This window comes from Chelonia mydas, chromosome 6 (assembly GCF_015237465.2).
Source record: "Chelonia mydas isolate rCheMyd1 chromosome 6, rCheMyd1.pri.v2, whole genome shotgun sequence".
NCBI classification, from domain to species: Eukaryota; Metazoa; Chordata; order Testudines; family Cheloniidae; genus Chelonia; species Chelonia mydas.
This window is the reverse complement of record NC_051246.2, coordinates 17,736,408-17,748,551: the sequence shown is the minus strand read 5'-3', so window position 1 is coordinate 17,748,551 and position 12,144 is coordinate 17,736,408. Positions and strand designations below refer to the sequence as shown.

Sequence of the window (12,144 nt, the reverse complement as noted above, 5' to 3'; positions counted from 1 at the left end):
CCCCCTGCTCAAAGCAGGACCAATCCCCAATCAAATCATCCCAGCCAAGGCTTTGTCAAGCCTGACCTTAAAAACTTCCAAGGAAGGAGATTCTACCACCTCCCTAGGTAACGCATTCCAGTGTTTCACCACCCTCCTAGTGAAAAAGTTTTTCCTAATATCCAACCTAAACCTCCCCCACTGCAACCTGAGACCATTACTCCTTGTCCTGTCCTCTTCTACCACTGAGAATAGTCTAGGAAATGTACATTCTTGGAAATGTAAAGTAAAGTGGTGGGGTGGGTTTATTCCAGAGGCTGGAACCTGTGCTTGTAGGCAAGTATAAATACCAAAAACGCCTTACAGCCACGAACATTACTCCCACCATCTGCCACCACTCCTTTGCAGGTAAAGGTTCCTGGATCCATCATAGCTACGTTAAGTTGGCGCTGGGACCCCCACCTGACCCTGACAAGCCATTGGACGAGCCACTTCACGAATGAACACTACAACCAACCCATGGACTGAGCTTTCCAGCTACTGGGACCTTCACAGCCCACCAGGACTTTTTGTGTTCCTGTTTATTGGACTTACATTGGGGGTAGTGTTTTTTGTATGGTACAGGGGAGGATGTCGACATTGGTATGGTTTGCCTGGGGGCTCCTCTCCCTATTCCCAAGTCCAGTACAAGGATGGGAGGGCAATAGCTTCTTGAATTTAATCCGTGCTATCAAACAGGGTGTAAATCGAACGCAGTGTTGGATTTGTATTCATACCCCCACATATTTAGGTCAGGGGGTCCCGTTGGTAGGGGTACCTATCCCCTTTAATCGACCACTCCAAGCTAAGCTATGGGCAAACACTACATTTAACTGGAATGTTACAATCCAAATATGGTCTATTGATATGGTGGCTCAGGGTAATTATGCTTTATGTGTATCACGACGTAAGGGCATAGAAAATACAGTTTTTGTAGGGAATTTTGTGGGGTGCAAGGACACCACCCAAATCAGCTCTGGTGCAGGAGGTCCCTTTACCTACTCCAGAACCCTGTGGCCAGTCCCTGAGGGGTCTGGCTGGTATTGGTTATGCAATCACACAGCCTATAAGGTTCTCCCAGCAGGATGGTGTGGTACATATACCTTAGGGGCTATAGTACCCGCCGTGACAGTACACCAGAACCTGACCCGGGGAGAGATCCGCAATCTAGTATGGAGGGACCGACGAAGTATTCCTTTAAACCCCCTTTCTTATCGGCCCAAAGGCTTTCACTCCTTTGTGTGTTGGTTTCTGCCATGGTTGGGAGTAAGTGAGCTGGAAAAAGCTATAGTTAACATTTCAGCTGCTTTGGAATTAATGGCAAATGCTACTGCAGATGCTCTATCTGCCCTTCAAATTGAAGTCACCCAGCTATCCCAAACTACATTGCAAAACCGCCTAGCCCTGGATTATCTCCTTGCAAATCAGGGCAGGGTTTGTGCTCTGGTCAACTCAAGCTGTTGTGTATTTGTAAATCAGCACCATAGGGTGGAAACTGACATCCACATCCTCAAGCAACAGGCAGCCCTATTCCACCACATCAGCCTCGACACTACCAGTGCCGGATTCCAGGAGGTCTGGGACTGGCTCACCTCATGGCTACCGGATGTGGGGACTTGGGGACGGCGTATTTTGTATTTACTTTTTTTGACTGTTATTGTTTTTGCATTATTTTTTGTATGCCTACAATGCTGCAGTATGTGCTGTCGGCAGTTGCTAACCCTGCAGCGCGGTTACTCAGCCCCGATATAGCTTACTGACGTACAAAAAGAAAGGGAGGACTGTTAAGGAAAAGTTAGCACATGTGACTCCATTTTGGTTTGGGGCCCACCATTGTTTAAATGCCAGCACATCACACACCAGGAGGAGTGATCCTTAGATGCTGAATCCCTGTGAAAATCCTCCTCCTTGTCTCCAGCCTGCCTTGATTCCCAGTATCTGGTTTTTGTCAGTCTCTAACTCCCTGTCTCTTGGCCTTGATGTGAGGCCTCCCATCCTGATAATAAAAGTTACTGATGCATGGCTTTAGGACCATGCTGTGTAATTAACATACTGGTATAGCAGGAGGAATGCACCAAGCAGGGATAGGTGGTAGATAAGACAAGGGTTTGTTTATTGGCTAAGGTTTCCGATGCACGAGGGCAACATGCTTTGCTAAAAGGTATATAACCTTTGTATAATTTGCATTCAGGGTCTCCTCCTGGCTAGCAGGGGGGCACCACGCTCGAGCGTAATAAACTTAGTGTCTTTTGGGAACTCTGCAGTTGTGGACTTTATTTCTGTGCCTCAGCCTAGATTCGAACTGTGCGTGACCTATCAGGTATAATTCGCAGCATTGGTGTGCGTGTCCTACCAGGTGTAATTCGTAGCACTTGTGTGCGTGTCCTACCAGGTGTAATTCGTAGCACTTCTGTGCGTGTCCTACCAGGTGTAATTCGCAGCAGTTGTGTGCGTGTCCTACCAGGTGTAATTCGCAGCACTTGTGTGCGTGTCCTACCAGGTGTAATTCGCAGCAGTTGTGTTTGTGTCCTACAAGGTGTAATTTGTAACAACACCAAGGATGGAGATGAGCTATTTAAGCTAAAGGACAATGTTGGCAAAGGAAGGAATGGGGATAAACAGGCCATGAATAAATTTAGGCTGGAAATGAGAGGAAAGTTTCAATTCATCCAGGGAGCAAGGATCTGGAACAGCCTCACGAAAGCAGGAGTGGGGGCTAACAACCCAACTAGTTTTAAGATGGAGCTTGGTATATTTATGTGTTGGATTTTATGATGTGGTTTCCCACCATGTCAGGTGCCTGGACTTGATTACCTAGGAGGTCCCTTCCAGTCCTATCTCCTATGTTCCTAAACAGCGGCTTTTGGGGAGTTATTTTAAATATCAGTCCAGAAGCTTTTTCCCAGACCCAGACCTAAGTTTGGGTCCACGTGGCCTACTGATTAGAACTCCCGGTTTTCACCTAGATGGCCAGGTCTTGATGCCCGGTGTGGGGTGAAGATCCAAACCAAAATGACACAGCCTGCTCTGCTTCAGGAAGAAACTGCCTTCATCTCAGTTCACTGACTCCTGTCCAAGTCCCAAATGGAAACAAACAGAACCTTTTCCTCCAAGGATCAGATGGATCATTGCCCTCAGACCAGGAAGCTATCATCTCATAACTACTGCAGACTGGACCTCTAGGAGGCTAATGAGCCCTAGCAGACTGATCTCTGTCCATTAACCCTTGCCTTCCCAGCCCTGAGTCCTATGGCTTTCTCATTCCCAGGTCTCTGAGGGATGGTATATCCTGTCACATCCTGCCATATTAACCAAGCAGTTCGGATGGTGTTCAGTGAATGAGGCAGGAGGTCCACTCATGGAAGAGTTAAGCACAAAGAAAAATATTGAGCAGAGCTGGCTCATTCACTGAGCCCCATGCAACCCATGCTCTGAAATCAGGCTTGGTCATGCAGAGAAAACAAACTACTGCAATAATGCAGATGCACAAGGGGGCATTGTTAAAGTTGTGTGGGCAACCTTAACTTAGGCATTTTCTAGCTTTTGCATGCATTATGCCACATTTAATGCATATTTTTATAGAATCATAGAAGATTAGGGTTGGAAGAGACCTCAGGAGGTCATCTAGTCCAAACCCCTGCTCAAAGCAGGACCAATCCCAGCCAGGGCTTTGTCAAGCCGGGCCTTTAAAACCTCTAAGGATGGAGATTCCACCACCTCCCTAGTCTACCCATTATATGGAATCGTGTTTCAAGCAAACCCATGCGTACTTCTGCAGCAATCCATCTCTCCTTGAGTGAGAGGGGAATTCATTCAATTCTGAGTTTCAACTTTGCATGCTCCTCCCCATGGGACACCAGCCATATCCCGGAGGGCATTCTTGACAGACAAGGGCTCTGATTTCTCCCCTTAGTGTTAACTTGTAAGTCTCTCCCAATAACAGGATACTGCATAGCTCACCAGACCCTCTGTGATATTCGTTGCAGTTGCAGCTGCAGCTGAGAGGGACCCAGAAATGATGAACTGTAAAGAAAAGAGGAAATGATCATTAATTAAGGTGAGGGTCACTTTAAAGTTTTAGATAAAGAGCTCCTCCCCGACCCATCCATAGGTCTGAACATTCCATCCACCCACCCTAACCATATACACCCACCAACCCCAAGCATACATACCCATCCCTCTCACAGCTTTCTCATCTGTCCATCTCATTGCCTAATCATAGAATAGGAGGGTTGGAAGGGACCTCACGAGGTCATCCAGTCCAACTCCCTGCTCAAAGCAGGACAATCCCCAATTTTTTCCCCAGATCCCTAAAAGGCCCCCTCAAGGATTGAACTCACAACCCTGGATTTAGCAGGCCAATGCTCAAACCACTGAGCTATCCCTCCCCCCTGGACTACATCCTTCCTGTGACAAATTAGCCCAATTAGAGTGCCCTGGGCTGGGACTAACATGTCACTTCACCTACAGAAAGAAAGTTAAAATAAAACAGCTTGGTCCTATCCCTTGCATGTTAATTCAAGTGATCAGGGAGCAGCCAGTGGCCCCACTAATGTGCTAGTGATCAGAAAGCAACCAGTGGCCCATGGCAAGACATATGTCTGGGTCAAATCAAAACAAAAATAGGAACATCTTATGAAACATCTGTGTCACTGTTCTCTCTCTCCCTCTGTGATAGAAGGATGTTGATTTATGATCTATTCAGTCCATAGGTAAATACGAGAATGCATCTGTCCAGAGTATCTATAATTAAGGTTGGATTCAGTTTTTCACTTAAAACATGGATTCAACCGCTTTGTCGTCGATGTCCAATATAGTGTTTCTGTAACACACACTGAGTCTTTGTCACTTTCTAGTGCCTGGTTCATATAAAATGTTTTAGATTTACACAGTTTCCAGCTTATAGAATTTAGTTCTTTAGCATAAGCAGTAGAGGCTTTTAGTGTTTCCCGGTTCAAATCCCACTGCTGGCCCTAGCAGGATTGGTTACATATCATTCTCCACATTGCAGGGGTGGAGTAAAGACTGAATTTGCTGAAGATTTTCAACTAAAATCTGCTATTTAGTTTCTCAGGGGAAAATAATTAAAAATTGGACCTTTAAGCCTCCCCCCAGCATCTCACCTTCTTTTGGACTTTGTTTGCTAACAAGTGACTGTTTTTTTATCCCTGACAACTCCCATATTGCTAAACCTCACTGCAAATTAGTGACAGTGTACATTTGAAGAAGTTAGGTTGCAGTTAAGCAAAGTTATGAAGGATCACTGTATCCTTTCTTTGCCATTGTTGCTGCAATTTTCCCTTACTCAAAATGACTGCCATTTTCCATGATTCACAATGGGATTGAAGCTACTCATGCCCTCAATAAACATGGTCACTGGCATATGCCTCTACTAAAAATGGCTGCCACATCCCATTGTTTCCATTGGAATTGAAGCCACAGATTGCCCTCAAGGAAGATGGCTGCCATTCCACTAAAGCCTTGCCTCGTAAAAATGATGCTGCTTCTATGACCACTCGGGTTGCTAGGTGTCCGGTTTTCGACCGGAATGCCCAGTCAAAAAGGGACCCTGGTGGTTCCGGTCAGCACCACTGACCGAGCTGTTAACAGTCTGGTTGGCGGCACAGCAGGGCTAAGGCAGCCTCCCTGCCTGATGAGGCTCTGTGCGGCTCCCGGAAGCAGCTGCATGTCCCCGCTCTGGCTCCTATGCATAGGGGTGCCCAGGGGGCTCCTCCGCATGCTGCCCCCGCCTCAAGCGCTGGCTCTGCTGCTCCCACTAGCCAGGAACCGCGGCCAATGGGAGCTGTGGGGGTGGTACCTGCAGACGGAGCAGTGCGCAAAGCGCCTGGCCTCACCTCTGTGCAGGAGCCGGAGTGGGGACATGCCGCCGCTTCCAGGAGCTGCCTGAGGTAAGCGTCTGCACCTGTAACCCCTCTGCCCTAAACCGGAGCCCCCTCACTCACTCTGAATCCCTCAGCCAGAGCCCTCACCCCCCCCACACCCCAACCCCTTGCCCCAGCCCAGAGTCCCCTCCTGCACCCCAAATCCCTCATTCCCAGCCCGACACCAGAACCCGCACCCCTAGCCGGAGCCCTCACATCCTTGCACCCCAACCCCCGTGCCCCAGACCGGTGAAAATGAGCGAGTGAGTGAGGGTAGGGAGAGTGAATAACAGAAGGAGGAGGGATGGGATGAGTGGGGGCAGGGCTTCAGAGAAGGGGCGGGATGGGGGTAGGGTGTTCGGTTTTGTGTGAGTAGAAAGTTGGCAACCGTAATGAACACAACTTCCCATTGTTTCTGATAGGATTGAAGTCAGGGACTGTCCTTGAGGAAGATGGCTGTGCCATATGCTCTTTGTTTAGAAACCTGGACAGGAAACCATGAGGAGGAGGTAGTCTACGCTGCGGGCTCCCACTCAGTCAGTCAGAAGGAGTAGCAGCTATGGTTGCAGAGGAGTTACCGGCTTTGATACTAGGTGCTGTCTGGCCTCACTAGTAGCTCTGTGGCTTTGCAACCCTTGGAGCTGTGGCTGGCCCACAGAGCAGACACAGCACTTGACAAAAAGAAAAGGAGGACTTGTGGCACCTTAGAGACTAACAAATTTATTTGAGCATAAGCTTTCGTGAGCTACAGCTCACTTCATCAGATGCATTAGCTCACGAAAGCTTATGCTCAAATAAATTGGTTATTCTCTAAGGTGCCACAAGTACTCCTTTTCTTTTTGCGAATACAGACTAACACGGCTGCTACTCTGAAACCTGCACTTGACAGTCTACCCACAGCTTGGGAAAGTGGGCAGAGTTATGCTGGAGGTAGGGGCAGCAGGCCTCCTCCTCGCATTTCCCTCATGACCACACACCACACTCAACCTGCCAAATGCTGAGTGTTTGCTAGCGCTGCTGAGGTTAGGCCTCAGACTGAGGGGGATGAATTCACTGCCTGTAAAGTGTTTCCTTATCTCTTGAAGGCAGCCTGCTTCTATCAGTAGGCGTGGGCATTAAAATATGGTTAAGAGACAGGCCACATTCCCTTGCCTTTAAGGGTTTGTGTCTCTGCTGCCCCTGGCTTACACTAGGGGCACAAGTTACAGGGAGCTGTAAGGGATACGCTGCTGATCCCCCAGAGCAGTTTATAGCAGCTGGGGTCCTCAGGGACCCTATATCAACTGGGTGTTGGCAGAACACCCCTGCCCACCCCTCCTTAACCCTATCCTGCCTCTGCACTGAGGGATGTGGGGCAGGATGGGTAGAAGTCAGCTCTGCTAGTTGTCTGCCTGCTGGGGATTCCCCCATGCCAGGGATATTCCCAGCAGGGGAAGATTCTGTTCCCACTGCTCTGCCCAAGTGGTGCGATTGGGGTGCGCCGAATCTGCATGGCAGTAATTATGGAGACCATATTTAGAATCCATGAAGCCACCCCTCCACTGCTTTTCTCAATACCACATTTATTCAGCCATCAATCCATAACTCCACATCGTTCCTGTCTCTAGAGCCAGCATCCATTTAGCCACCCCTGAGTTTCAGCAATAATAATTTCATGTATTCCACTTACAAGCGCTGCTCCCCAGAACGGGTACCAGGAAGCCATGCACAGGGGGACAGATTCTTTTGAGGAGAAGAACAAGATGCCCCCGAGGCCAAGGTGTATTAAGGCGACAATGATCTGTATGGCCTGCAGGGAGAGAACAAGGTCAGTACAGTCAGTAAGGTTCTCCTAATGATAAGCACTTACCCACCTCCGAAGGTGCCCAAAGCATTACATGTTAATTAATTAGACACATTAATGAGTTAAACCTCACAACTCCCTATGGAGTTGAAAGGGGCTACCAGCTGCCATCACAGGCTCTTGGATCCAAACACAATCACAAACCTCATTACAGCTAATGGATGGGCCAAGCACATTCCTTCAGGCTCAACAGAAGGTGCACTCAAGGCCGTTTACGTAGTAAAGACAGCAGAAAACAATGAAGGCTATTGCCCAAGGCCATAGGTTCATGGCAGGTCAGAACTAAACCATGTGGGCTGTGGGATTTTCCTGGTTGTAAACACAAGGGCTAGGAGATTGGTTGCAGCTCTCTGTGTTGGAGGCAGAGAAAAGCCAGGAGAAGCAGTTGCAAGTGTGACCCTGAGAGGAAACAGAGACAGAACTGTTTGGGCACAGAGCTTACTGGAGAGGCAGACATTGGGGATTTCTGAGCCAGGAAGCTGCCTGTTACTGTTTGGTTCTACTGTGTTCAGGGAAAGAGGACTTTGTGGACATTATTTGTAAATACACAAGATCACACCAAAGAATATACCTGGCTTAGCATCAATTTCTCACCCTCATGGAAACAACTCCGCAACGCCCTGAATATTGGCTAACTGCTCATGCCAAAGGCTAACAGTACAGATATTAAAGTGTGAGTATTATGTTATTAAGAGAGGGGGAAACTGAGACACTACAGCAGTTAAGTGGCTTGCCCAGGACCTCACTGATTTAGAAACCAAGCATTATTCCCACACTCCCAGGGGGATTAGAAGCATTGCAGAATGAGTTGTTTGGAAACCTCACCATAAAAAACCTACCACCTAATGCAGTGTTCTTAACTAGTTTGAATTGTCTCTTCCCCAGGCAAGATGTGGGTGCATCGCATTAGCCTCTGCATTAGTGAAGATCAACCCCAATTTCCTCCCTCCTCGAGGCCATATCATGCCCCCCCTCTTTTGGCTCATGGGGTGGTGGCTCATATGAGGTTTGGCAGCCCCTTAGGGGAACAGCAGACATTCCTCCACAGTGAAATGGGTGCCCTATCTCCCATGCATGCAGGTTTGAGAAGGTGGCAGATTTACCCCTAGTGCCTCATTCTTTCTTGGGAATTTCTTCTGAGTGTCATCAGGGCTGTGTGGGGGGATGAGCAGGGTCACATTGTTAGCCGCAGTCCCGGGAAAGGCCATGGTATATCAATGGCTGCTGGGGAAAGACACAGCAGAGACACAGCTTATCTAGGGAGAGAGATCAAGAGAGGTTAATTTATGAGTAACCAGATCACTATTTCAGAGTAACAGCCGTGTTAGTCTGTATTCGTGAAAAGAAAAGGAGTACTTGTGGCACCTTAGAGACTAACCAGTTTATTTGAGCATGAGCTTTCGTGAGCTACAGCTCACTTCACCACCGTCAATGGAAGTTAGGAGTCTAAATACTTTTGTGGATCTGGGCCTAACTCCCCACAGCGCTGCCCTTTGAGTTGCCATTCACATCCCTGCAAACTGAGTATAAAACAGTGCCATTCTGCTGTGCACACTTATTTTGCAGTGATGTAAATGACAACACAAGGTGCTGGGCAATGATGAATTAGACCTGAAGGCACTGAAGTTTGGAAGATGTCAACCAGAGTAGCTCCAGGGAAGTCAGTGGTCCTGTGTCAATATACACCAGCCTTAAAATCATTGAATCATAGAAGATTAGGGTTGGAAGAGACCTCAGGAGGTCATCTAGTCCAACCCCCTGCTCAAAGCAGGACCAACACCAACTAAATCATCCCAGCCAGGTCTTTGTCAAGCTGGGCCTTAAAAACCTCTAAGGATGGAGATTCCACCATCTCCCTAAGTAACCCATTCCAGTGCTTCACTACCCTCCTAGTGAAATAGTCCAAATAGTCCAATAATATCCAACCTAGACCTCCCTGGCTGCAACTTGTGACCATTGCTTCTTGTTCTGTCATCTGCCAGCACTGAGAACAGCCTAGCTCCATCCTCTTTGGAACCCCCCTTCAGGTAGTTGAAGGCTGCTATCAAATCCCCCCCCCCCCCCCCCCATTCTTCTCTTCTGCAGACTAAACAATCCTAGTTCCCTCAGTCTCTCCTCGTAAGTCATGTGCCCCAGCCCCCTAATAATTTTTGTTGCCCTCCGCTAGACTCTCTCCAATTTGTCCACTTTCCAATTTCTTTCTTTTCCAGTTTCTCTCATTTACATGGGAACAAACCAGAAATAACCCAGCTGAAGTCAATGTAAAGTGAGTGCAAGAGAGGAGAATCAGGTCCTTGGTTTTTATCTGCCAGCACAAGATCCTCTCTCCTCTGTGTCTGTAGAGCTCATTGCTAATCTGTGCAACTGGACCTTGTTCATTTCACAAATGCTTTCTCGCTCCTTTCACAAGCCCCTTCTGATATCTTTGCTCCATCTGGAGCTTGCTGCTTTTGACCACAGCATCACCGCAGTGTGCTAAGAGTAGAGAGGTTTTCCTTCCTGAGCAGCATTCAACACAAGCAGAGAGGAAGTAGCCAATGGTATTTCTTTGTACTTATCAGCCTTAGTAGAATCTACTGTTCTCTCTGGTCAGGAGAGGCCATGAAGTATTTTAAAAGCTGAGATTACAGAATAAAGGGGGAAGGGACCGAAATCACTCTTGTCCTTCCATCAGTTTCATGCATCTCCCCTGTTCCACTAAAGAGAGCTAGCTCATGTGGGCGAGGGGCATAGGTAGCAGTCATCTGACTGGTGGTGTCCTCTGTTGATTGAGTTCCCATGGGGAAGCATACACCATAGGGGTCCCTCTGCTTCCCAGAGCAACTTCAGTGTGCGTGGTGCCTGAAGGAGCCAGGTAGGGCACAGGCAATAAGATCTCCTGCTGCACAGCACAGGGAGGGGGAAATTCATCAGGATCCACAGAAGAAAAATAGTCGGGGGAGTGAGTTTATACAGCAAACAGAAAATCAATCTTGCTGCCGCTCCACACCTCCCATTCCCCCAGAGCTTCAGAGCCTGCCCCTTCTACAAACCCCCACATTCACCTCTGCCTCTCTCCCCACTCGTGCTTTGGAAAGGGAAGCAGCCACCGCTTGGGAAGGGAAGCAGCCACCGCTTGGAAAGGGAAACATTTCCATTTTCAGGGCATGCGTTGTTCGGGGGCAGAGAGCTCCCTGGGTAAGTGCACAAGGTGCAAAGAGGCGTAACGTGGTCAGCCGGGCCCGACTCCACAGAGTGTATCTTGCCAATGTAACAAGCATGTTCATGGCTCCATCCTGCTCCTGCTGAAATCAGCTGGACTTCCATCACTGAGTGCAAACCCTCTGTGCTCAAGAAAGCATGAGAGTTTGTTCTTGGTACAATGGTAACTCCTCTCCAATCACCAAGTGGCACAAGGCAATATCTACCTAAGGTCTTTAGCGTCACAGCACCCCTGTGAGGCAGGGCAGTACTGTTGTCCCCATTTTACAGTCAGGGAACTGGAGCACAGAGATATTCAGTGACTTGCCCAGCATCACACAAGAAGTCTGTAGAAAAGCAGGAAATTGAACCTAGGTCTCCTCAGTCCCAGATGGATGTGCTAACCACTGAACAATCCCATCTCTCATAGATCATACATGGAATTCCATGTAATAACCCTGTGCTTACCTAGGTATTTCTACAACACTTATACCATCAATGCAGTGAACTGTACTAAGAAGCATTGGACTGGGTTCTGATCTCATTTTAGCTGGAGTAAATCAGGAGTAACTTAAATGGAGTCACTCCAGATTTAAACCTATGCCACTGGGATCATGATCTGACCCCAAATGTGCCATAAATCACATACCCTTCAACCCCATTAATTCCAGGGGCATTGTATATGAGGTAAGCTAGGGTGAAATTTGAGCCATTCATGGTAACACATTAATTTCAGAACCACACTGTCATTCACCCCGAAAGTCAAAAAGCCATTTCATCCATTCCTCAGAGCTTGGAGAAGAATCTGTTGGTCTCTTGACATTTCCTGAGCTAACAAACTTTCATTAAAGCTTCTTGCAGGTAAGAGACTGTGAAATTATTGATGCACATTAGCTAGTACATGAAATTAACAAGATACCTGTCCCGTCGACCACCAACGCCGCCTTTGTTGCGTAGCAATGAAGAGCTGGATAAGGTCCAAATGTAGATTCAAAAAGCCACTTCCTATTCCTTGTCTGAGTGAAGACAAACAGGAGAGCGGGGCTGGGACCCAGCTTTATCTCAGGCAGCAGAAATAGAGAGGGAAGATGCCTCCAAAGGAAACATAGGATTTATCTGCCTTTCTTTCAGGCTTCTTGCCTCTCCTCTTAGCTTCTTGTAGCCAACTGGGTGCTCAACTTGTGCTGCACGGTCATGTGGTTTCAGAATACGATCAGAAAC

At 47.9% G+C, this 12,144-nt stretch overlaps 1 protein-coding gene across 3 annotated transcripts in view; it reads right to left on the bottom strand.

The window, feature by feature from the left end:
* Nucleotides 1-12,144, bottom strand: part of MS4A1 (membrane spanning 4-domains A1) — a 24,693-nt gene extending 12,549 nt beyond the window's left edge. The window contains exons 1-4 of one of the 3 annotated variants that reach the window (XR_005225404.2): nt 11,843-12,102; nt 8,847-8,999; nt 7,570-7,689; nt 3,979-4,041 (exon numbers count right to left, since the gene is read on the bottom strand). Coding sequence is in view for 2 of the 3 variants with exons in the window: in XM_037899396.2 (XP_037755324.1) it covers nt 3,979-4,041; nt 7,570-7,689; nt 8,847-8,951 (288 nt within the window). In the remaining variant the exon portion in view is untranslated. Of the gene's footprint in view, nt 1-3,978; nt 4,042-7,569; nt 7,690-8,846; nt 9,000-11,842 lie in introns of all 3 variants that reach the window. The other 2 variants (XM_037899396.2, XM_027832234.3) reach the window with 2 other exon arrangements.